Source organism: Vigna unguiculata, chromosome 8 (assembly GCF_004118075.2).
Source record: "Vigna unguiculata cultivar IT97K-499-35 chromosome 8, ASM411807v1, whole genome shotgun sequence".
NCBI classification, from domain to species: Eukaryota; Viridiplantae; Streptophyta; class Magnoliopsida; order Fabales; family Fabaceae; genus Vigna; species Vigna unguiculata.
Window position 1 is genome coordinate 4,695,178 of NC_040286.1, and position 27,275 is coordinate 4,722,452.

At 32.5% G+C, this 27,275-nt stretch overlaps 3 protein-coding genes across 4 annotated transcripts; all 3 read left to right on the top strand.

Moving 5' to 3' along the window:
- Positions 1-4,648: 4,648 nt before the first annotated feature.
- Positions 4,649-9,298, top strand: LOC114194715 (BTB/POZ domain-containing protein NPY1). The gene is made up of 4 exons (XM_028085088.1): positions 4,649-5,438; positions 6,604-6,673; positions 7,100-8,275; positions 8,492-9,298. Exons 1-4 carry the CDS (start codon positions 5,377-5,379, stop codon positions 9,026-9,028), a joined length of 1,845 nt encoding a protein of 614 aa, XP_027940889.1. The 5' UTR covers positions 4,649-5,376; the 3' UTR covers positions 9,029-9,298.
- Positions 9,099-11,990, top strand: LOC114194255. The gene is made up of 6 exons (XM_028084379.1): positions 9,099-9,119; positions 9,585-9,636; positions 9,745-11,024; positions 11,126-11,349; positions 11,423-11,680; positions 11,762-11,990. The coding sequence occupies exons 1-6, from the start codon at positions 9,099-9,101 to the stop codon at positions 11,988-11,990; spliced, it is 2,064 nt and encodes a 687-aa protein (XP_027940180.1).
- A 3,584-nt stretch (positions 11,991-15,574) lies between these two features.
- LOC114193042 (3-hydroxyisobutyryl-CoA hydrolase-like protein 2, mitochondrial) lies at positions 15,575-26,024 on the top strand. 2 transcript variants are annotated; one of them, XM_028082735.1, is made up of 15 exons: positions 15,575-15,840; positions 15,934-16,014; positions 16,098-16,166; positions 16,305-16,368; positions 17,226-17,305; positions 18,433-18,516; positions 18,612-18,696; positions 19,643-19,728; positions 19,815-19,936; positions 21,657-21,717; positions 23,878-23,976; positions 24,060-24,161; positions 24,238-24,279; positions 24,360-24,509; positions 25,603-26,024. In XM_028082735.1, exons 1-14 carry the CDS (start codon positions 15,715-15,717, stop codon positions 24,468-24,470), a joined length of 1,212 nt encoding a protein of 403 aa, XP_027938536.1. In that variant the 5' UTR covers positions 15,575-15,714; the 3' UTR covers positions 24,471-24,509; positions 25,603-26,024. The 2 variants fall into 2 exon arrangements, with proteins under 2 accessions (XP_027938536.1, XP_027938538.1); XM_028082737.1 differs by lacking the exon at positions 25,603-26,024 and adding an exon at positions 25,255-25,580.
- Positions 26,025-27,275: the final 1,251 nt, after the last annotated feature.

The window sequence follows — 27,275 nt, forward strand, 5'->3', positions numbered from 1 at the left end:
TTCGATTTCCCAACAATTAAATCTTGGTTGGTTTTTTATTCAATCTCCTCCTAATTCTAGTTTAGAATTCGACTTTCCAACAATCTAATTTAGATTTTATATAATAATATGTATTGTTTGTGTAACTAAATGGCATTTAATGTTATTTGGGGATTTTATTAAAGGTGCTATAGTGGTGAAAATTTCTTTATTTGATTGTGAACAATAATTTTTAGCTGGATGAATATGATGGAATTAATAGAGGCATTGGTATCGTGTGTGTGAATGGAAAAAAAAAATGAGTTTTTTCTAAATTTGTTTGGATAAATGTGTTCCATCACTTCATTCTTCCCTTTTCGAATTGCAGTGTATACGAGTTGTAAAGATAGCGAGATGCATGTACGAATAAATTAAATAAGAAAAAGACAATGAGATTATGATATATACCTAAACCTAAGTAAAACCACATCACAAGCATAATAACACTTTATTCTATCACCATTTTTGCTACTTGCATTCTTTTCATATACATGCACATCAAATCACAAATCAATATATGAACTAAGTAAGTTAGTTTTATAATTCCTATCCTTAAAATTGTACCATTAAGGATATATTTTTTTTATTGATAAATATTGTACATTTTTTTTCCATTTACAAAATCTATTTGTAAATGGCTTAATCGCGTTTATTTAAGTTTTATGATAGTTGATAAAAATAATCAAAAGTACTTTTATCCCCAGGTTAAAACACTTGATTAATTATTTTCAAATCTATAAATTTAAAAAAAAAGTTATGCTTTTTTTTCTTCTAGTTTTAGAAATCCTTGTCACTTATAAGACTGGTTTAAAGAGACGCTTTGAATTAAATTTCGTTTTTCTTTTATCTGTAATGTGAGTTAGTTTCTCTGCCTTACTAAACTTCGACTAGTGAAAAATATTCGAAGCAACATTCAAATAAATAAATATTTAAACAAATTATTTATCTGAATTTGGTAAGTTTTAATTTCTCACACATAAATTCACTCTAGTATTAAGATTTCAAAAGTTAGTACTTAATTTAACTTCCTTGCATTTTATAATTTATCTCATATTAATATTTCAAATATTTTTCTATCAGTTTGGCTCATTTAAGACATAATTATTCTTAAACATATTTAGAATCCATATCGCATTAATATTTATGTAACCTTATAATTTTAGTGCGGTGAAATATAGTAAGAAAGAATTTATTATTAAGTTGAAATATATGAGTGATATAAACAAACTTAAATATTATCTTGAAACATCAAATAAACTCAATAAAATTTGGTTACAAAGATTAAATACAGGTTATTTTAAAGTTTAAGGACTAAATTATATTAAAGTGTCAAAAAGAGACTAATTTCAATTTTAACTAAAAGTTAACGACAAAATATTATTGTAACAACACTTATTGAATTATATAAAATATATGTAGTGACATTAATAAAAAAATACTTTAAAGTATGAAAGACATTTTAGTGATAAAGTCCTAAATTATTTTTTTAGGGTTAAATATGTTTTTAATCCGTAAACTTCGATATTAAATTGTAGGCTTAAATATACATTTGGTCATTATTTTTGTTGCTTTTATTCAATTTGGTCCTCATATTCATTTTGCGTTCAATTAGGTTATCATTTTCGTAAAATTTTGGTCAATTTGGTTTTTTTTACTAACAGTGTTTAAATAGTTAACGTTTTCAAATAGTACATGCCACGTGTTAGCTCCTATGTTTTTTTATTTTATTTTTTAATTTTAAAAAAATTGTCCACGTGTCAAGTTATAATTGTGTCACTTGTCAATGTCAATGCCATGTGTCAATTTGTGGTTGTGTTATTATTTTTGTTCAATTTAGTCATTATATTCGTTATTTTTATTCATTTTCGTTCCAATTTTGGTTAAAATGAATCAATTTTGTTTCTTTCAAATTGACAGCAAATTTAATATCTTTTATTAAAGTTATACTAATATTTGTTCTAAAATTGTCATTTTTATTAATTATTTTTGAAATTCAGTTATAAGTTATTAAATTTAGTTATAAATTAAATTAAATTCTTATATTTAATTGTTAAATAAAATAAAATAATTAAAAATGTCACATTTAATTTAACAATTGAATATATGAATTATATTCAATTTATAATTGAATTTCAAAAATAACTAATAATAATTTCAATTTTAAATATATATATATATATATATATAATATTTATAAAAAAAATAAATTTGATAGCAAATTGAAAGGGAAAAAGTTGTTTCATTTTATAAAAATTTGGATTAAATTAAACAAAAATAATGAATGTAAGGACTGAATTGAACAAAAATAACGAATATCGGAACTAAATTGAACAAAAATAAATAATACAACCAGTGTGACATGTGCCATTGACATTGACACGTGGCACAATGGTGACTTGACAAGTGGATAATTTTTTTGAAATAAATAATTTAAATTTTTTAAAAAAAAATAAGAGTTGACACGTGATATGTACTGTTCAAAAACGTTAAATATTTAAATACTGTTAGTAAAAAAGACCAAATTAACCAAAATTTGACGAAAATGAGGACCTAATTGAACACAAAACGAAAATGATGACTAAGTTAAATAAAAAAACAAAAATATGAACCAAATATATATTTAAGCTTAACTTGTAATTTGTTATTGATTTAAGCTTTAATATATTTTTTTCTCTAAATTTAAAAAATAAATAAGTATAATCATTTCAAACTTATGATGTTAATTTTTTTTAATTTTATTAAACGGTGTTCAAATTAATATTTAAGGTTAAACTTAACAGAACGATATAAACAACTCAATGTCATCCTGTATTAAAATTTAGAATATAAACAAATTTTAATCTTACGTCAAAATTTAAATAATAAAATCATGTTTATTTATTTTTTTAACAAAACTTATAAAACAATGACGTCTCATTTATACGTTGATAATTAACAAATCTAGGGAATTTAGACGAATTAAAATCAATGTGTAGATAATGTTAGCAAATATCAGTTATTAGAAAATGTTCAATAATTAAAATCTTCATTCCGTTTTTTGCAACATGTGAAATAGATATATAAATTTCAAATTTTGCTCTTGATATAATTTTTATGAATGTGGTTCAATCTTAATGTTTATAAAACTTATTATCAAATATTTATATTTACATCTTGTGAAGGTATATCTTATAAAAACAATGTGAAAACGTAAGCTGAAAAGTACGAAGTTTTAAAAATTTGCATTTCATGATTTTGAAATAAAGAAAAGGGTTGATTTGAAAAGGTGGAGGTGTGACATAAGATCCGAAACATGGTTGTAGGTTGAGGCAGAGGAACCACCCAGAGGAACCAATCGGAAATGCACGAGAAGAGTGGATTATTACACTCCTTTTAACAACCAAACGAAACCGTGACGATTTGTGGCAGTGGCATCTAATGTATTGTGAATTTTGTGGCATCTCAATGAATGACGAAAGGGAAAGTACATAAGGCATCCATGCCAAAAGTGCCACGCTTTTTCGTTGGTAAGGGAGAAAACTCATAATCATAAACACATCAAAACAAATCCATTCCTGCATCCTATGCTACACCTTTTCCCCTCTTTATTCTCTCAATAAATTCATCAATCTTATTACCACAATCCACTTACAATAATTCATTTAAGTTTCTTCATGTTTTTTCTTAAGAAATGAATGTTAAATCAACCACAATATTATAAAATCAGTTTATTTGTAATATCAAGTTTATAAAATTTTCACCACTCTTAACCGGACACAAATTTACCTAATTCATTGTCGGTAAAACTTGATAACAATAATAAATCTTTCAAAAGAGGATCAATGAGAAATACAATATCAATGAAACATGAATTCAATCCACTCATAAGATATTGACATCACTCTCAATTCAAAACTTTAAAATAATGAGTTTATAAATTTTTATTCTTATAAAGTGCTCAACTTGTTCATTTTTACCTAATGTTCAACCTAGGACTTAAATTCGTTTACTCCCGACAAGAATAATCTATATATTATTTAAAAAATAAACTTTAAATCTAATATAATATTATAAAATTGATTTGTTTAATAAAATTTATACACATTTATATATTATAAATTTATCTTATTTTTATCCATTTTATTTCATTTAGAAAAAATTCTACCAATTTTTGTTTTTTAAAAGAGTACTTATATTCTTAAACTCCAACAACGTTAACCACTGCTATTACATAGTACACACACTAACCTTAATCTTTACAACAGAAGAGATGCGGAGTTACTTGGTATGAACAAAAGTAAAGTTAATCCTGAGTGTACTAACTATAATTTTACGCGAAGGAACTTAAATACAGAAGAAGATCCAAGGAAGGGGACCAGAAGCTTCACCTTTATTATATATGTATTCATCTGATTCAAACAGGATTTTTAGACATAAAAGACATTGAGAGTGGAGTGGGAAAGTGAAGGGAAAAAAAATGAGAGATGAGAAATGAGAGAAAGGAAGAATGGCACGTGTGTGGAGGGAAAGGGAAAGAGGATGAAAAAGCAGAAAGGAGAGTGCAGGGAATAGAAGAAAAGAGAAGGGAGAAAAGGGTAAAAAGAAAAAGATGGCGTGCTTTCTGGGCATAGACATAAACATAAACATAAAGCCTCATAAAGTACTTCTGAGCCACCCTGTCACCATAGTCCCCTACTCCCTACATAACAACACTATATCACATTACCCTCAAACCCAAACCAACCAAACACAACACAACCTTCTTCTCTCTCTAACTTTCCCTCCTTCCCAAGCACCTCACTTACACTCTGCAAAACGCTCTCTTCTTTCACGTTCCAACACAAAAAAAAAAAAAAACAAACCCTTCTCTTCTTCTTCTTCTTCTCTTGAGATTCGCGCCCCAACCAAGATCTTCACAGAATCGCTTTCATTTAAACCAAAGGCGGCGACCATTTATTTCTTCCATTACAACCCCCCATCTCTGACGCCATTTTTCTCCGTGCACACTCTTCTCACCATAATTAACAAAAATTCAATAAACAATTACCGCATTCAATTCATTCCATTCCCTAACACGCTTCCACAACCTTCTTCTCTTCCATTCTTCCACTTCAACTTCTTCTCCCTTCTTCACTCACTCTAGTTAACTTCCCCTTCCTCAACAACCTTCACTCACCATCGCGTAGTAGTACCACTCTTCACACGCAGGCGGGCTTCTTGGTGGGTTTGTTGGCATGGCAGGAAACGAACCAAACGGTGGTCTGCCTTGTCGTTTTGTCTCAAACTGAAAAAAAAAGTTGTGTTTTTTTTGTTTTATAATATACTATACAGTGTTTTCTTGCGGTGGGTTTGAAGGAGAGTAGTTAGAAAGGTGAAAAAATGAAGTTCATGAAGTTGGGTTCGAAGCCTGATGCTCTTCAAGCTGACGGAAAATCTATCAGGTTGGTTCTTCTTCTTTTTGGCTTCTTTCCTGGTATATGATCTTCTCGATTTTAAGGTTTTATGTTTCGTTGTGTTTTTTATGTTCTTCTGTTCTTTGTTATGTTTTTTTTTTTTTTTTTTACTTTTTTGCGTCAGGAATGAAGTTAATGTGTGTTACTGTTTTCTGGCACTGAATATGAACCAAGATGATTTTGTTGGTCATTGAAGCGTTCGAGTGTACTTGTAGTTAGAGTTTCATTGCCGAATGGCTCTCCTTTAAAGAAAGCCATTATTTTTTTGTCTGCATAACCGCCCTGAAGTAATGTTAGCACGCTGTATTGGTGGCATGATAAAGAAGAGCGAGTAAAAGTTATTGAATCGGAGGTGGTCCTGAATTCGAGTTGTGAAATTTTTTTATTAGTTTGTGGTCCAAATATTGGTAAAGTGTTTTATGGAGTTCCCAGCATGTTCAATCATAGTATAATGCATAAACTATTTAATTAATATATTTATTATTATGCATGTGGTTTCAGTGTTGTGCTTATACTTTTCTTAACACCTGGTGTATGGAAGATAAGGTTTGAGAACTTCACTTGTGGATGGATTCTGTGTGGATTTTCAGCCTGTTTGTGAACCGTATGCGACAACAAAGTGTCATCTGTCATGCATGTGGTATATGTATGTATGTATTTAACTGAAAAGTGAGAAACACGTTTCGACAGTTGATATTAATTTTGATGTGTCTCCAGGTAGTTATTTTGCTGTGGACTTTAATGTGGTTGATTTTTCTGCTGTGTGAATGGAATTGTCCTTGTATGTTCGACAAATGAAATTGAATGCTTCCCAATCCCTCAAGATCAGAGATTTCAGATATTTAAAATTCTGGCATCATAATGAATGTATAAGATATTCTGTAGGGGATGTGATACACCTTTCTGGGTTTTGGACCGATTTGATTGCTTTCAAGATGTAAAACACAACTACTTTTTTGTCACATTGTGCTGAACATCATTCATCTTTGTTTAGTACTCGTGGCTGCAAGTTTTTGACTGAACTGATTTTCTTCTGCCATAATTTGTGATGATGTGATATATGATCTTGCATGCCCCATTGAACTTTAGTGATGCCCTCCTAGTCATGTTTTTCACCACCTGAGCTAAAGCAATTCATTTCCATTTTTTGCAGGTATATCTCATCTGAATTGGCTACCGATATTATCATAACTGTTGGTGAAGTGAAGTTTCACCTGCACAAGGTATGCATTTTTCTCAGTATATTTGTTTTATAGCCCTCTTAAATAAGAAAACCTTTTTGTAAAAAGAAAAAAGAAAACCTGATTCAATCATTTTATTAAGAGTGACCACCCCTGTTATTAGTGATAATAGCACTGACACCCTGTATGGTTTGGAAAATTACACAAACCTCCCTTGTGTTATTTTCAAGGGAGTTTGTGTATGGTCCCTACATATGAATGGGTAGGTATGTGTAACTCTTTAATAAGAAAGAATGTCGAGAGAACTGTACATTCAGTAAGGAAGTAAGTGATTTTTCAAATTTCAAACAAGTTTGCACATTAGTTAATGCACAATTTTTCATTTGCTTTTATAACTTCAGGTTTTTATCCACTACTTTTAGCTTCTTCTCCCTTTGTTTACTAATGATGGCTTCTCTTGAATTTTAGTTCCCTCTACTGTCCAAGAGTAATCGGTTACAAAAGTTGCTGACAATGGCTAATGAAGAGTGTTCTGATGAAATTCAATTGGATGATTTTCCTGGTGGTTCCAAGGCCTTTGAAATATGTGCAAAGTTCTGCTATGGAATGACTGTTACTCTCAATGCTTACAATGTTGTGGCTGCTCGTTGTGCAGCTGAGTACCTTGAAATGACTGAGGCTATTGAGAAAGGGAACTTAGTTTTTAAAATTGAGGTGTTTCTTACCTCCAGTATATTTCGGAGCTGGAAGGATTCTATAATTGTTCTCCAAACTACTAAATCTCTTCTTCCATGGTCTGAAGACCTAAAGATAGTTGGCAGATGCATAGATTCCATAGCCTCTAAAACTTCTGTGGACCCAGCAAACATTACTTGGTCTTATACTTACAACCGGAAATTATCAGAACTTGATAAAATTGTTGAGGACAAGACAGCACCACATGAGAAAATTGAGCCTGTTCCCAGGGATTGGTGGGTTGAAGATATATGTGAGCTTGACATTGATCTATATAAACGGGTTATGATTACAATCAAATCCAAGGGAAGAATGGATGGAGTTGTGATTGGTGAGGCACTAAAAGTCTATGCTGTGAGATGGTTGCCTGATTCTGTTGATGCATTGGTTTCCGATGCTCATGCCCGGAGGAACAAATCTCTCGTAGAAACAATTGTCTGTCTATTGCCATGTGATAATGGCATGGGTTGTTCATGTAGTTTCTTGCTGAAGCTATTGAAAGTGGCCATATTAGTAGAAGCTGATGAGTCTTCAAGGGGACACTTGATGAAAAACATTGGCCTAAAATTGCATGAAGCTTCTGTCAAAGATTTACTGATTCCAGCAAGGCTTCCCCAGATCACCAAATTTGATCTTGACCTGGTGCAAGATCTTTTGAACCTATACATGACTAACGTAAGGGGAAGCCGTGATACTGAGATCGAGGAGAAGAAAGATAAGGTGAACGAGTCTATGTTAGGACAGAGATCTTTATTGAATGTTGGCAAGTTGGTAGATGGCTATCTTGGAGAAGTTGCACATGATCCAAATCTCAGTCCTACTAATTTTGTTGATTTGTCTCAGTCAATTCCAGATTTTGCTAGACCAAATCATGATGGTCTATACAGATCTATAGACATCTACTTGAAGGTAAGATTTTGCATCCTTTCTATCCTTAGAGATGAATTGTATGATTAAGTTATGCTAAACCAATGCTTAGCTAGTTACATATCTAAACTACTAGCTGCTTTCTACTGTTACTCTAATTGCTGACGCTTAACAAAGTGTATCTTGAAATTGGTAAGCTTTAGCTGAGCTAAGCTAATTAATGACATTGAAATATTGAGTTGAGTTTTTCATCTCCAGGAGCACCCAGGTTTGACAAAAGCTGAGAGGAAGAAGATATGTGGTCTAATGGATGTGAAGAAGTTGTCAGTGGATGCATCAATGCATGCTGCACAGAATGAGCGGCTTCCCCTTAGAGTGGTTGTGCAGGTTCTCTATTTCGAGCAGATCAGAGGCGCCACCGCCTCCAACGGCCGGACACGTGGCAACAGTCCATCGAGCACTCTCGTGAATGGTGATGAGGAGTGTGTGAAAACTGGGGGAGAGAGCTGCCATTCCCTGAACACCCAGATGTGTGAGTTGAAGATGAGAGAGGAGGAGTTTCAGAAGAATGGGAAGCTGAACAAGAAGAGTAGCAAAAACAGCAGAAGTGGCATGCAGTTGCTGCCATCAAGATCAAGGAGAATCTTTGATAAGTTATGGATTGTTGGAAAAGGGCAAGGAGAGAATAGGAGTTCAGAGACTTCAGGGAGTTCTAATAGTCCAACTTCTGTAGTCCCTGGAGACACCAAATCATCTGGTTCATCGTTGAGACACAGGAGGCATTCTATCTCTTAGGGAAAGAGAGTGAAATTGCTGTGAAGTGTAAAGTGTTAGGATGTTAAATTCTCTTGTTTTATTCATATGCATGCACAGAATCAGGAAAAAGGTCTCTCTAAGTTGCAAAAAAATGTAATGACGTTATAGTTGTGTCTTAAGTCCCTGTATCATTATTCTGGCTAGTGTATTGTCTTAAATTCTTCGAAATCTGTCACTAGTTTTGTGGGGCCTTTTTGTTTGTATGAAATCATATCCTTATTTACACTGTCTTAAAAATGTTTTGAGAAACTTCTCCACACTTCTAGCAGCATAATTAAATGTTTTTCTTCACAATTCTGAAGACTAAACAAAAGAATATAGAAAAGTTAGAATTTTCTGTGAATTCGTAAGCAAAATGTACTTTTGGTTAACGGAGAAAGTTTCTTTTCAAGCTTTTTTTCTCAATTGGACGAGTGTTAGAAAATAGATTGCAATTTTAGTATCAAGTTTTTAGTAATTATCTAACTATGAAGTTCTGACACGCCACGGTGTTGCGTTTTCCCTCTTCTGACGTGCTATGGACATGAACATGTAGCGAGTGCGTGCACGTGTTGGACGCATTTCGGAGCTAACTGAAAACGCTTGTCGTAATAAAATTCCCTCGATAACCACGTCATCGTCGAGGTGGCGTCTCCTGATTGCGCAATGGCGCTGGTGGTGGGGATCGTGGTGATTTCTTATCTGTGTATTGGAAGATAGAAAGAGGAAAAATGTTGAGGAAGATCATATTGGCGGCGGTGAACAAGCCTCCGGTGTCGCCGGCGACGACTCTGGCTGGACGGAGGGGGAGCGGCGGCGGCTCCTGGTGCTGGTGTTGCTGTGTCACGAGGAGTTGGAACCTCGTGACTTTTGTTTCGGTGAGCCTGAATCATTCAATGAGGAAGGTTTGGTTGATGTAAATATTAACAGTGATGGACATAGTGATTCAGATTGGGATGGTAATGTGCCATGTGCTGTTGAAAGTGCATCTGATGGAGAAGGTTGGTACACAGCACAAGAGTCGACTGATTCAGATTCTGATGAAGTAAGGACTGAGGGTGGAGGGTTAGATTTCGAGTGGCAATCAGATGAATTGGTTAGTGGTTCAGACATTGATGAGGTGAAAGATGATTTTGAAGGTTATGGGTCATTTCCTACATTTACAATGCCAAAAAACATGGACGACTATAAATGGGAAATAGGAACTTATTTCACAGAGAAACATGAATTCACTGAAGCAATTAGAACCTATGCACCTGCAAATGGAAAAAGTTTAAAATTTGTAAAAAATGACAATCAGAGGGTTTCAGTTAAATGTTTGGGAGCAAATGGAGAATGCAATTGGTATGCTTATTGTGGTTATATGGGTGCAGTGAAGTCATGGCAACTTAGAAAAATAATAGATCAGCATACGTGTTCTAGAGATTTCAACGTAAAATTAATGAATGCAAAGTGGCTAAGCAAGAAGATGGAAAAGACAGTTAGAGAAAACCCTAGTATGAAGGTCATGGACATTCGTGACAAGGTCAGTAGGAAATGGAATGTAGGTATATCTAGAAATATGGCTTTTCGGGCTAGAGCTATTGCTAGAGATCACGTGGATGGGTCTTTTTCAGAACAGTTTAGGAGAATATATGATTATGCACACGAACTGCTGAGAACCAATCCAGGTTCTACTGTAAAGCTTAATGTTGAGAACACAGAAGGTGAAGTTATATTTAAGAGATTCTATGCATGCTTGAAGGCATGCAAAGACAGTTTCACGTGCTGTAGACCTTTCATTGGATTGGATGGCTGCTTTCTCAAAGGAAGGTATGGTGGCGAGTTACTAATAGCAATTGGAAGAGATGGTAATGAGCAGATTCTTCCTCTTGCATATGCTGTTGTAGAAGTAGAAAATAAGGATTCGTGGAGATGGTTTTTGGAGCTTCTGATTAATGATCTTGGTGGGGATTCAGTTTGTGCAACATGCACTTTTATATCAGACCAACAAAAGGTTATTCCTTAAACATTACCTTTATTATTTGAATTGATTTATATTTTAACAACATGCAGTTTGCAAATTTTGACATCACTATTTTTCACATATACACACAGGGTCTTCTCCCAGTTATGCAAGAACTTCTTCCTGGAGTGGACCAGAGATTTTGTGTTAGGCATTTGTATGCTAATTTCAGAAAGCAATTCTCCGGAGAAAATCTTAAACGTCTCATGTGGAAGGCTGTAGGAGCAACACATCCACATGCTTGGGAGAAGATAATGAGGGACATTAAAGAGGTCAATGAAGAGGCATTCAAACACTTGATTGGTATTCCTCCAAGGTATGCCACCATGAATTGTTACACCATATTTACTGCATCATTAATACATACTGATCTGTTTATATGATACTAGGTATTGGTCCAGATCTAGATTCACTGTAAGAGCTCAGTGTGACACCTTGGTTAATAATATGTGCGAGGCATTCAACAGTGTGCTAGTGAAGACTCGAACAAAGCCAATAATAAGTATGCTGGAGGACATTCGTGTTTATATCATGAAGAGATGGGCCAAAAACAGATCTAAGGTGCAGTCTTTTAAAGGTTCAGTGTGTCCCAGAATTCTTGACAGGCTTAAGAAGGAATCAAGCTTAACAAGACACTGGATACCAAGGTAAGAACTTAACTATATTTATGTCAGCAAGCTTAACAAATTTCAGATGTAGTAATTATGTTTTTGTTGTATTACATGCAGATGGTCAATAGAGAAGTTGTTTGAAGTGAGGCATGCTTCAAATCTAGGAGAACAGTTTGTGGTTAATATTGACAAGATGGAGTGCAGCTGCAGGAAATGGAGCATCACTGGACTTCCTGATACTTTTGCTTTTTCTTGTTTTTATTTGTTTTTCGTTGGACCATTTTATGCTGAATTTGTTTTTCATTTTGTTTTTGGTTTTACTGTTTGTACACCTGCACTTTATTAACTCGCACCACTACACTTTTCAATTTGGGTTTATTCTAGTTGAATTTCTTTTCTCAGCCTCTCACATTTTAATATATATATATATATATATATATATATATATATATATATATATATATATATATATATTATGTCTTAATTTTTTTGTGTCGTGTTCATGCTTGATAGATATTTAATTAATTTCATTTGTAAGTGCTTCTAGTTTAGATAATTTTCAATTTGTTCAAGTGTCTTACTTTTTAAATTATGCTTATATTTTAGGTTAAATTTGGTTTTATCTCTTAAAGTAAAAATTAAAATGAGTATGTATTCGAAATTTTAGATTAATTTAATTTTTTTATTTTTTTAATGAATCTTTAATTTAAATTTTGTTAAATTTAAAATTCATGCAATTCTAAATTTAAATTTTGTTAAGTTTAAAATTTATGTTTTTTAAATTAGAAAATTAAATTGAATCAAAGTTTTAAAAATAAAAGAAAAAATTTACTTTTAATTTTTACGAAAAGGTGAAAAAAAACATATTTAATCTTGTAATTTTAATTAAATAATTATTTAAATAGTAAACTTAAATTAAAGAAAATAAAACTGTATACGCAAAAAGACAATCCTTTTATTAATGTTATAGGTAATATAACTTAAAAAATTATAAATATTAATAATTTTAAGAATAATAGTTAATGAGTTATATCGTTTTGTTTGTAAGATTGATGTATTACATATTTTATTCAATAATAAAAATATTTTAATTGAATAAAAATGAAAACATTTTAACTAATAAATTTACTGAAATTAACATAGAAATACTATTTTTTAAAAATAATAGCATAAATATCATATTATTTATTGTATGTAGCTTTTATCAGTAGTTCAGCATTTTTTTAGAGAAATTAAATATTCACCTTTTTAAGTTTGAAACTTATTTATACAAAAATATTAAGAATATAGGCTTCATTAAAATGGTGATCTATGTTTTAGGTTTTTTAGTAGATATATTAATATTTTTTTGTTAAAATTCTTATTTGGTTATGATTTTGATTTCAATTATTCAATTCGGTATTTTTACTTTTTACTTTTTTTTTCAATGAAGTTTTAATATTGTTAAAAAATGTTATTAGGTAATTATTTTTGGTATAAATGTTGTTTTTTACATGTCACCTGTGAGTTTATACTATTTTCAATTTCATTTTATTTATTTTTTAATTCTTTTCATTTAAGATTTTTTTCCTGAAAAAATAAATCTAAATATGAAATTCTTTTAAATTATTTGTTTATTAGTAAAAATAGTTTGAAACTCATTAATAACTTTTTTGTCTTTTAGTTAATTTCAAGATAATAGATCAAGAGAATTGATTATGGAACTCTATCAATTAAGATTTTTTTTAAGTATGGTACTAAGGAAATGAATTGACTCACCTATTTCGATTGAAGAGAACAAATCATTTGACAGGGACACTCAAAAGTTCTAGAGTCTTGGTTTAATAAGATGTTGAGTATTGAAATGATATTGCAAGCATTATTCAAAATGCTTGGGCATAAAGCATTTGTAGGTGACTTTTTAAATTCGTCGTCAAATTTTAGGTCTCAACCTTGGACAAGCTATGAAACTCCAAGTTGGAGTACGGTAGAGGCAGAGAGAATTTTTGGTGGAATAATTAAATACGTAGATGAAAAGAACACCAATGGCCAAAGCACTCTACTGGGTCGATACTGACACTAAGAGACGAAAGTTAGGGAACGAATGAGATTAGATATCCTAGTAGTCTTAGTTGTAAACAATGGATACTAAGTGCTATGCATATCGACCCATGCAATGCTATAGATAACGTGTTAAGCATCCCACCTTGGGAGTACATTCGCAATAATGAAAGTCAAAGGAATTAGCAGTTGTCCACATAAGCATTGGAGCATGTGGTTTAATTCGATGCAAAGTGAAGAACCTTACCTGGGCTTGACATGTCGCGAATCCTCTTCAAAGAGAGGGGTGCTTACGACAACAGAAACACAAGTGGTGCACTAATGTCGTCAGCTTGTGCCGTAAGGTGTTAGGTTAAGTCCAACAACTATAAATGTCAAAATGGGTTCCAACCCGTGAGCCAATCTGACTCACCATACGTTCGAGTCGGGTTGGGTTGAGAAAATTTCAGTTTTTTCAAAAGCAGGTTGAACTAAACCCAACTCACTTAACTCATAGGTTAAATGGGTTCGAGTCGGTTGAAGGTGGGTTTACTCGTAACCTACCAACAACAACGCAATATGTTTTTTTACAATTTTTATTTTTTTATTATAATTATTTACTACTTCTAAAAATATATGTTCACAATTTGATATTTTTAAATATTAGTATGTTGATCAATGATATTTGAATAGTTAAAATATTTAATATATATCTGAATAATATTTATGTAATGTATGTTGATACTTTAATCTTTAACTTTTGCCTTTATAATAATATCTTGAGAATTAAGTGAACACTTTAATTCCATTGTTATAAGAAATAAATGAAGTAAATCCACTCTCACTGTAATGCAATAAATATAAAAATTAAATTGCAAAAGAACAAATTTATCAGTGAGCCAACTCACTAACCCGTGGTGGATTGGTCTAGGTTGCAAAATTTATGACTTAAAAAAAGGTGAGTCAAACGGTTGTGCTTGTCTATTTTTAGCTCAACCCGTGGTGAGCCAACCCCTACCTGCAACGAGTACAACCCTCGTGTTTAGTTGACAAGATTGAGTTTGGAATCTTTACCAGACTACTGGTCATAAGCCAAAGATGTCAGGTCATTGTTGTGTCATGTGACAGACAGTGTCAACATTACATGTGAGTGATAATGTCTTGTATTCAATTTAGTCTTTATATTTAAAAGATTGAATTAATAAAGTCTTAATATTTTTCTAAAATGAAACAACCTTGTTCCTCTTCAAAATGGTACCAAATTAGTTTCCATCTTGGAGAGGGACAACATATTTTCATTAAAAACATCTGGAACTTAATTGTGTCAAAATTTCATATATAAGGACGAAATTGAATATAAAACACTGTCATGTGGTGTTGACACTAAATCATGACACTGTCACATGATACCAAAACTGTCATATGGCACGACAATGATTTGATACAACAAAAAACTTGAAAATACTAGGAATTGTCATGTGAAGTCAAAATTTATCACGTGACATGACAGCAAATTGATACATCAACAAAAAAAAAGAAAATAACTAAAAAAACTTAAAAATATTACAAATTGACATATGACATGTAAAAAAATATCATAAACTTCAATCTACCTTAATTGAATTGATTTAACAAAAATCGAGATTTAATTAAAAAAAATTAAAGAGATCAAATTGAATAATTAAAATAAATTAAAACCAAATAAAGATTTTAACCTTATTTTTATTATTCAATAATATTGTTATGTTATTTCTTATCCATTGTTATACTTTAAAAAAAAAAGTTGAGGGAGTCGCTATTTATTTCTGGGCACATAAAAAAAGCATAGTGACCCATGCAAGGGGACTTCTTTTTGCACCCCGAATAAACCCTATGTACAATTCGGGTTATGAATATGGGCCTCTAAAACCCTCTGGATCTCTGTGGGTTGCCGAGGGAAAAACGTTCTTTCCACTTCAGAACACGAGCTTCGTATCCGAATAACACTAGACGTTCATACATCAAACACCTTGTCCGCACGCAAAAACTAGGAACAAGAAAGCGAATCGAAGATGCAGACATTCAAAGCTCTGCTACCGCAAACAAGGACCTCACTTCGCACTCTCTATTCTTATCGTCGAGCTTTCTCTGCTCAACCAAATTACGCAGAGCACGACGATGACGATTCTCAGGAGCAGGTCACATTACTCACATTTCTCGTGTGCGCTTTCTCTGTGTTTTTCTCTTTGCTTTTTTGCCTTTCAATTTGCGACGTCGTTGTTTGACTCCAGATTCTAGTCGAAGGAAGAGCAAAATCACGAGCAGCTATTCTCAACAGGCCTTCTTCGCTGAACTCGCTCAATGCGTCCATGGTACGGCGTCGTTTTTTCCTTTTTCTTTCCGTGTTTTGAGTACGTTTGTCTCAGGTAAAGGCTGAGTCGTTTGCATTTCGCAGGTTGGTCGATTGAAGAGGTTGTATGATTCGTGGGAAGAGAACTCTGACATTGGATTTGTTTTGATGAAGGTATCACTGTTGTTTTCACGGCACTAAGTTACCAATGAACTAAACGACATAATGATATTGTAATTCATCATTCTTTTCCTTTTACTATGTTTATGGATATTGGTCATTCTTTGAGTTTCTATATTGAATGCTTTGAAGGGTAGTGGCAGAGCTTTCTGTTCTGGTGCAGATGTTCTTAGGTTGTATCACACACTCAATGAAGGTCAGTGGTATATTAATATTTTATTAATTAAGTAGCAAGTATATTGTCTTTTTAGTTTCATTAGTTTAATTTCTAAGCACTCTCAATGTGAAAACTTTTACTCTGGTAATCAATCAGAAGTGATGGTAGGTATGAATTTTGAGGTAGTGATTATTAAAGTCAACAAAATTATCAAGCATCACAATTTGTTATGATAATGTTGCACTGCCGCTGCATAAACTGTTTTCTCTATTTCATTCAATCTTTCAACTGAATACATCAAGTTCATTTAAATAAGTTTTCACTTTTTTTGAGTATTTGATCTGATTACTGTTTGTTATACATGTCATCTTCCAATTTCTATATAAAAGAAGTTGTTTTAGTAGCTTTATAAAATCTACTTTTGATATATGGTTAGGTAGATGACGCCAAGGGACCAGATCACTTTTCTATGCTAATGACCTCTGTATCTCAAGTCTTTTCATTTTCGTCTTTGCTGGCTGGGTGTATCTTGTCCTCGTGTTTTAATTTTTTTTGTTTTCATTTTAATAATATTTGTTTACTAAAAAACAAAAGTATTATTTCAACATAGGACTCCTGAATCACATTCAGACTGAGTCCTATTGCAAGGTGGTGATAAGAGGTTCATGTGCTTTGGTTGATTGACCCAAATTTTTAGTAAAAAAGAAAATATTGCTGAGATACTCTTATAGTAATGAATTGTGGTCAGATGGGTTGCGCAGATTAAGACAGTAATGTCATGTTAGTATCATGATCTGTAATTAGCGTTGGTCACTTTTAATTTTCAGTTGCTTATTCATCAAAGGTGCATTTTACATTTGCGTGAGTGATGACATTTTTAATTTTGTAATGAGCAGGAAATGCCGACGAAGCTGAACAGTTTTTCAAAACATTATATTCATTTGTATATCTTCAAGGGACTTATCTTAAACCACATGTAAGTTTTGAATAATTGCTAAAAGTGTTCTGTTTGAGATATTGAGTAATTTGGTTTGAGGAATTGATATATACCAAACATAATTCATCTTTGCTTATGTTCTTCACTCTCCGGTGGACCAATATTGATAATGCTAGGCATGGTTTTAAGCTACAGTGTCAACTTGTAAACTTCTCCAGGTTATGAGTTTTCAAGTTGACTGCTGCTAATTGAGCTGAAGCAGTGGTGAAATTGTCTCTTGGTGAACTTGGATAAACCTGGTGGGAATGCTCAAACTAACTCAAAGCTGAGTTGGCGAGTCTGCCTCCATTGCAATTTAAAAGCCAATTGACATTGATCTTCTGGTCTCTTGCATGACTAGAACTCACTTTTAGATCTCATCTCTTACATCCTCTCTTTACATGTTTCCTACCTCAAAGTGATGAAACCAGGGTCTGACATTTTCTGTTGTCAGCTCTCTCACATCACGCAATCTACAACTTTTTCCTTGCCATTCCCCTCTCGTTCTCTCCCTTGATTAATTTGTGAAGCTTACTGAACTAGGCTTCTTTATCCCCATTACAAAACTTTAGAGGTGTAACCTATTGAAAATTTCCAAATAGTGTAGATGTAGAGACTAACAAATAAATTTAACCAATATTCAATTTTAAAGCAAATAAATTTAAAATTTATTCAAATAAATTTAAATTCCATTTAGCCATCAATAAATTTACCACAAATAAATTTATGGTTCCTGCATCAGCATGAGTGAATTTCTATAGCAATGGCACAAATGTAATCTATTACTGGAAATAAGAGGCTATGAAAAAGAGAAGATTTAGTATGAGTCGAGTTGAAATTTTCTTCATGGTTGAACCAAATCCTTCTTTAAATTGAAAATAAGATGAAGTATTAAACACACCCATTTGTGTAGAATTTAAAGCAACTAGCAAGATAATTAGGCTAGTACGTTTTCTCATCCATTGATTGTGTATGTTAATATTATCATATACTGTAAGGTTATGGATAGTATCACAACATAACGAGTTACAATATATGTCTTTTCTATACGATGAATTTTGAGTGTGTTTCTTATTGTGAAAAGCTTGTTTGATACCTTAATGTTGATTTTGTTGGCATTTATGTAGGTGGCAATTTTGGATGGAATAACAATGGGATGTGGATCTGGAATTTCTCTACCAGGGATGTTTCGTGTTGTAACAGATAAAACTGTATGTGATTTCTTCATTAGCTCATCACTCAATGAATTGTTTTATATTTGAAACAAGTGCAGGCAGCTAAACCTTTTTCTGCTTAATCTTGTCAGTTTTTTTCTCACCCAGAGGCTCAAATAGGTTTCCATCCAGATGCAGGAGCTTCTTATATTTTGTCTCGGCTACCTGGCTACTTGGGTAATGTACATTTTGCATGCTATTTTAGAGCTGGACTCCTGTGTAACAGTTTTGATGCGCATTTTACTGATATATATAGTTTTTTTAAAATGCATTAATGTGTCATTTAAAAAAACTGGAACAGAAATCATTAACTAATCCTCAATAAGTTAACTACACAAAGTTGAAGAGAAATGTTTATAGAAAATATTTTCTGTGGAAGGTAATTTTCATTTTGTCTAAAAGAACCCAATTCCTTTCTTGAAAATGGTTCTTAAACTTTTGAAAGGTATCTGCATTCTATTTCCTTAGGTTTAGATCTGGTCCAGAAATTGGACAAAATGATTGCTTTATTGCCGAAAACTTCCCTGATTAGTATCAACAGGATATAGAATCAGTGATATAAGTTGATTTTTTTTTTGCTTTGGAATTTTTATATTTCCAATACTAAAGTATTTTGAGAGTTCAAATTTCAGGAAAAAATATATTTTTCTTATTTTATTTAACTAGATACACCAACTTTTTTCGTAAGGAACGATATTTGATGTGGTACTTACGTAGTATCATCTGTGCAAATTTGTCACAGAATGTTTAAACGGATGTTATTATGAAAAAATTATTATTGTTTTCATATTCTTTGTTACTTTTATTATTTTTAATATTATAGACTATTGATCACACTATTTTTTCTTTTCAAAGCTAAATGGTTTTTTTCGTTGCAAATATTTTGTATATGAAAATCTTATCTTTTCTAGAATTCAAGATTCCATTAGTTTCTGCAACCCAACCCCCCCTGCATAGCTCGAATTGGCTTTACTAAAGACATTTCCTACTGAATATTTATACAACCATTTTCTTTCAAGAGCATTGGAATATTCTTGATTTAACTATTGTTTTAAACTTGCTCTAATAGTCTTTGCAGAAAATGGTTCCAAGAAATTTATTTATTTTATACTATGTTGCACAGGGGAATACTTGGCCCTTACAGGAGATAAGCTTAATGGTGTTGAAATGATTGCCTGCGGCCTTGCTACTCATTATTCATTAAATGCAGTATGTTTTTCTCTGTTCATGTGTCTCTTTGTTCTATCTTTTGACCTACTTTTGCTTTGCTTATATTATTTGTCTTCTCCTGACAGAGGCTTGCTTTGCTTGAAGAACACCTCGGTAAACTAATCACAGATGAACCTTCTGTTGTTGAGGCATCCCTTGCACAGTATGGTGATATTGTTTATCCAGATAAGAGCAGTGTCCTTCACAGGTAGTGTTGCACAAGCTTGTCCTTATTTCGTTTGAGGGTTTATGAGGTATATATTTTTTTGGGAGGGGGTCATGAATATATCTCAGTTTTGCTCCTATCGATCCATAAACTTCTGTTCAAATAATTGCTAAAGTCAACCATCATAAATCCTAGATAAAATGTTAACCAATGCCTTTAAAAGAGATATAGGTAGAATTTATTATCAAAGCAAAAGCATTATATATATATGGTAAACATATAAGTCATTTAAAGCTGGTTTTTAAGTAATTGGAAGAATTTTAAAAGATGTTTTTTTGGTTGAATGAATGATTTTATTACGGAGACTAAAAGCCTTTAGGAAACACCCGTTTTTGCATTCATTACCAGAATCTTTAGATTTTATTAATAGTTTGTTACTGTGATCGAACTGAAAAAATTAGTATTCTGAAAAAAATGCAAGAGTGAATAAACACTCGTTAGTGATGATATTTCTTCTTGAAATATGTATATGATGAAATCCTCTCGGATTTATATTTGCTTATTTTTTATTATTCAGCTGGTGACATGAAGTAGTCGTTTTTTGAAGCTGTCAGTAGAGAAACATACCTCAACAGCGTAAGGGCGCTTTGTTGAAGTGTGTTTTAACAGCATAAGGGCGCTTTGATGAAGTGTTTTATTTGGGAAAATATAATATTTTCAATTATTAAATTTCTACTTCCAGATGTGCTAGTAATAGATGCTTCACTATTTATTGCTGTATACTGAAAATAAATAAGGGTCTGTTTTATTAGGAAATTGAATGACTGTCTGTATGGTTATTATTTTTTATTAGTTTTTGTGTGGATTAATTTATGCTTGTGCTGAACTGCTGTGTACTTGTCACTCTTCGCCTTCCACCTTGAATTAGGGCTATGTAGGGTGTTGGCAATTGGGGCAATTACCTAAGGCCCCCAAACACTTAAGGCCAGTAAAGAATATTTTATACCGTTAAGAGTTTTTTCCTATTGGTAATTTAAGGTATTAATTTAGAAATTTTGTTTTGGTTACCTTAAAATTGGTTTATTATTAACATAATAATTACCATTAATTGCTAATTTTCCGAAATACTTGGTATTCCAACTGTCCCCCTTTAATCATCATTCCTTTCCATCTCTTTCTTGAGTATTGTTTGTTTTCAGTTTCTAATTTGCTCCAGTCCATTGTAGTCTTTTATTTTATTACTTATCGTCTGAAGATTTGTGAATATTTGTCAGTCAAGTGAGTGATGGAGGTGTTGAAAATTGAAAAATAGGAGAGTATAATCTGCATGTGTTCCTTTTATTCGTAATATAGAAATTTAGTACTCAGAAATAATAAGTATGCTTAACGAAGTTGAGAAGAGATAAGGAATCACGGAACCATATGCTATGAAACAGAACCAATGTGTGAGGACAGTAACATCAATACCCGTTTTTAATATGACAGAATCCCATAAATACATGCATGATAACAGGGGCAGACGTCTTATCTTGACTTGGAGAAAGATTATCATGAATAAAACAAGTTCAACAGCGAGGTGTTATCATATTTTGATACTAAAATGTTACTACATTTATATTTATATACGGAAATTAATGATATATGAATCTAAAAAATAGAAATGAATCTAACAATTGTACAGGTGCTATTGAAATAGAATTCTTAAACATTTTAATTTGAACTAATTTTCAATTTCTGAGTGTTTCTTTCTTTCTTGACATAGGATTGATACTATTGACAGATGTTTTAGTCACGACACTGTGGAGGAAATTATTGAAGCTCTGGTAAGAATCGTATTAAATCTCTATATTATGTTTGGTTAGTCCAGAGAGAGTTGAAACTAAAAAAAGTTAACATCTTTTGGTGAATATATATACACACACACACACACATGAATGATCTGGGGAAAAATTAGTCTCTAAAGCTTTTTTTCTTTTCATTCTCAAGTATCTGTTTTTTGCTTTTCTGTTTTCTGACAAAATTTCCTTTATCAAACTTGTATTTTAGGCCGGGCACTATACAGATTAAATCTATCTTATACAGTTTATGATTAATTACCATAAAAAATATTGTAAGTAGGATATTAAATGTATTACGAGAAGTTGTAGAATATTAAATTTATTACTAGAAAGTAATAGAAGCGGTTAGAAGATTGTAGAGATCTCTTTGTAATTATTATTTTAGGGTTAGAGTTCTCTATATATAGAGACTGATGTGCTGTTTCAAATGAATCAATTGAATAACAATCTTCTTTCTTTTTCTAGTTGGTATCAAAGCTCCTGATCTTGGGAACCCTGTTTTCGCATTTCTTCCTCAGTGTCTTAGTTACTGTTCCTTTTAGGGTTGCTTGAAGTGCACCCATTTCCATTAAATATTCAGATTGCCTGAAGTGCATCCAACTTGTGGTTTTGTCCGTTCTTGCACCTGACTATCCATAGGAGTTGCTGTTGAACCTTCAGTGGACCTTCATCGGACCTTTGTTGGATCTGTCACTTGACCTTCGCCGGACCATGCTGGACCTTCGCTTGACCCGCGTCAGAGTTGTTGTTAGAGTCGTCGTCGGGCTTTCTTGATAGAGCTTCCGCTGTTGCAATAATTGTTTGCCTGACTGATTTCCATGTAATCACACCACCCTATGTGTGAATGCATAACCACTAATGGATTTTGTCTCATCTTAATCAGAGATCCGGTTAGCATCATTGTACCCTTCTAGTACAGCGCGAAATCTACTATGTTCAATGGTATAATCCATTGAACCTCTTAGATATCTCACAAGTCTTGCAAGTGCATCCCAATGTTCCTGATTAGGACATTGAGTGTACCTACTGCATAAGCAATGTCTGGTCTAGAAAAGATCATTAACTGCAGTAAGCTCCTAATTATTTGGGCATATTGAGGTTGAGAAATAGATTCTTCCCTATTTTTCTTTAATTAGAGTTTCTTAGTGTATTGTTTTTGGGATAGTAATATACTATTCCCTTCCTTATGATTCTAGCACCTTAAATTACATTGGCTTCAACCATGTCTTTCATTTCAAATTTAGATCTTAGAAACAATTGTTATATAGACAATATCAATGCATGTAGCAAAGATTAGCATGTCATCCACATACAAACATATAATGACACATTCGCCATTTTCATATTTAAAGTTCACATTTTATTAGCATCGTTAGGTGAAAAATCATCACAAAGTTTAGTTCATAGAGTATTGCAAAAAGCTTTTTGAATCTTCCAAAGAAAGATTAATGAGCACAATGCTAGTATGAGATCTTCTCGTCCCTTTGTGGCCTAAGGATGTCAATTTTGTTCTCGCATTAGCACCGTGTTCTCTTATCTCTCTCTGGAAGATTCAAAAAGCTTTTTGCAATACTCTATATAAACTAAACTCTTTTTCTACAACATTGACTTCTTTGGGAAGTCCATCTGAGTGTCATAACTTGTCTGTAGCCATAGCTATGGTCTCCTTAAATCACGATAATTTCATCTAAAATAACAAGAATTTGGTTCTTTTCTACGTTCCACTCTCCAGTTGAAGAAGGTACTCGGAACACCAAGGCGACATAAAATACAGGCAACGTATAGCATTTTGGGTTGTTACATAACGAAATTTCAATATTGATGATATCTTGATCAACAATCCAATTGGAGACAGAACAACTCCATAGTATCTGTTTTTATCTTCTACCCCCTCCCTGACCTCAATATACTGAAAATAGTGATTTTGGAAGAAGGAACCTTATTCAAACTTTTTCAGAAAGGAGTAACGGGGTTTCCTTAAATTTAAAACAACAGGCAGATAAGTAGGCAGTTAACTGAACATTTCCTATTTCTTTAGAAGAAAGAGGTGATGAATTTGTTGATGTTTTCCATCATCTGGTGGTTAATTACACTGCTTTTTGATAGTTTGGTTTACCTTTTCAAAATGGATTGTTATTCTGCCAGGAGAAAGAGGCTGTCGACTCTTATGACAATTGGTGCTCGACTACTCTTAGGAGAATAAGGGAAGCCTCCCCATTGAGTTTAAAAGTTATCTTACGATCTGTGAGTTTACACTTCCCTTGCATGCTTATTTCCCTTTCAAGGTCTTTGTCTTCTGCATTTACTTTCTTCTCTACTTATTCTAGATACGTGAAGGTAGATTTGAAACTCTCGATAAATGTCTCGTACGTGAGTACCGTATGTCCCTACGTGGAATTTCTAAGAATGTTTCCTCCGATTTCTTTGAGGTAATGATTTCTCTGTATCTTTTCTGTAAACAATTTTATTTTCTTTTTTATTTTACTTTACTCATTCTTTATGCAGGGTGTTCGAGCAAGAATGGTTGATAAAGATTTTGCACCAAAGGTATATCTATTTTGTCTTAAGCGTCTGTTAAATACCTTTTGTGGGAAATTATGTGAAGCATTTCATTCCCAAAATTGCAGTGGGATCCACCTAGTTTAAAAGAAATATCAGAGGACATGGTTGACTACTATTTCTCTCCATTAGAGTCTGAACTAGTGCTGCCGACGGCTTTGAGAGAACCTTACATGTGAAACTACCATACCTCTAAGCAATTATCCTCACTAGCAATGGTAAGGCAAATAAATTCTAATTTTGTGCTTAAGCTTCATTGGAAATATTTAACAATGTTTGTTGTATTGGTATAAAAATGTGGAACCCACACTTATATATTTGGTGGGGAGGGGTAGTTGAATTACTACTACCGCTCTTTCGTGAAATTGTACGCCATCTAATTTTCTCACTGTTTGCACTTAAGCATAAGCTAATCTAAAAGTCTAGTCCATTAATCTCAAGACTTTTGAGTCCTGAATAAAATAATTCTTTTATTCAATATGTGAGGGCAAGGAAAATGAGTATGGTCTGGATTGATCCAATGAGCAAGTGAAAAATAGGGCCAGTTGGGTCTGGCCATCCAAAATGGGCAAAAAGAAATGATTTTGGCCCATTTTTATTTTTATGTGTGTGTGTGTGTGATTGTAGTAATTATTTTTTAAAACAGGTGTGTCCATGAGTAAGCACGGTCTGAGTAGCTTTGAGCCACAGCTAAAACGGTTCAGTCTGTGTGTGTGAAATAAATAGATTTTTTAAAACGAGTACAAGGAAATTTAATTTGAATTTTTACATGTATTATAAATTTAACCCATGTCCATTTTTAGTAATGCATTTTAAAATTGTAGTAATTATTTTTTAAAACAGGTGTGTCCATGAGTAAGCACGGTCTGAGTAGCTTTGAGCCACAGCTAAAACGGTTTATGTAGAACTTGATCTGTTTCAATTTGGGTTTTTTTTTTTAATCTAGCATAGTTTATTTTACAGGTTTTCGGATGAAAGTACTAATTGTTGTCTTGGGCAAAGAGGAAAATCTAATCCAAAAGTCAAAAGTTTAGTCCATTGGGCAGGAGAATTTAGGGCTTAAGCATCACATCATGTAGATTTTCTTCCTTCCTACCTGAAGTGGGGACTCCTAACTGTCTCCTGTGGAAATGTCAACTTGTTATTACCCCTAAATAGAAGTGGTCACTAGGAGGATGAAAATTTTATATATGCACGCTTAATGCTAACTGTGGGAGGCTTGTAAACCTTTATTTTATAGATTATATGCATTTTTTAATTGAGTTTTACATCTTTTCGCAAGTCAAGCAGTGATTTATCTATCTACTGTAGATTATTTTATAAACAATTCCGGACGAAGAGGCGTTGATGCAGTCGGCAGATGCACCTTGGACTGTGGTATTCACCTGCTTCGACCAAACTTTCGCCATCAACGGTTCTTGTCTGATGAACTTCCCAATGTTCGAAATTATTATCATTGTCATTGGATGTGTGTAGTCTGATGTTGGCTCCATAATACTAGTGAAAGGATCATATATGCTTCTTTCGTTGTTTACTCCCATTTCAATTATATTGAAATCCCAGCTGTCTGAAAACCCTAATCAGTAAAGCGAGCCATGACCAGTGGCAGGGAAGACAATGTCCATTGTCTGGAATTTCTTTGAGTGGACATGTCATTGCTTGTTTAATTATAGCGTACATCAGAAGATTTTTTATGAAGTTTATAAAAAGGCTTTGTTATGAACCCTTTTTAACTTATTTTAGTCAGCATTTTTTAATTTATTCTAACATATTTTCTGTCAAATTTGGCATAGTGCACCAAAGTTGAATAGTTTTTTAATTTAAACTGATTGCTCACGTTGGCACCATGTTTTTTCTAATAGATGTATTACAGTGTAGTTGTAAGAAAACTGTTGACCGTAATTATCTATTTTTAGAAAACTACGCACATCGAGTTCTTGTCCTTCATTGAATGCCCCGAGAAAAAAAAAGAGAGGAGAAAAGTCGTTGTAGTGATCTCTATGCCTTTTTCTCTGAACAAAGATGTTTTTGGTACACTACCCCAGCTCAAAATTGAAACATATTTCCCGTGACGTTAATTCATTACCGTTAGGATTCATTACTGAAAAGGCATGAAGCGAGGTACAACATATGTTTAGTGGTTCTTAGCACTGTAGTAAGATGACAATAAAAAAATAAATCTGTAAGACTAGAATTCGTACTTGTTTGAAGTGATGTTAAAGGAAGTAAAATAGTGTGAATATTTAAAAGATAATTGGTTGTTGGACTGTACAACACCTAATATTTTTTAACTACACCTTTTCTATTTTCTTTAATGATTATGCTTTCTTTTGGAAAACTGTAACAAGCCATGTGGTTCTTGGCGCTTACTGTCTCAACATGTTGTCTTTGGTTATCTTTATGTTGTCTTCATAAAATTAATCATTTCATCAATTATTATAAAGAGGAAACAAAATTAAATGCTTCAGAAGCTTATAACTTTAACCCAAATTTAATATCTTAAATTTATATTTAAAAATAATTAGTTCACTTTTATTTTAGTTTTAAATAAATAAAATAAATATATTAGACTTCTAGTAAAAAATTGCGTATGATTTTAATAATTATTTTTATTTTTATAATGGAATATATAGTTTTGTACAATTTCTTTTACTAAATTTGATCAAATTAAAATTAAAATTTATTCTTTTATTGAATTTCAACAAATGACAACTTTTGGTTGGGTGGGATATAGATGATTTCAAAAATAAAATTCATCCCGTCCATTTTTATTTCTGCGAATCCTATTTATTCACCTGAAAAGACATCTATATGATTTAATTCGTTTATTTTTTAAAATTAACTCTTAGAAGTTAAGAAAAATACTGTCTATCGTGAAAAACATGCTATCATGCACACAATTCAATTTCAAGATTATTAGTTAAGTTTTAATTATCATGCATTGAAGTATTCTAATAACCATGGTAAACTAGACAAAAAAATGG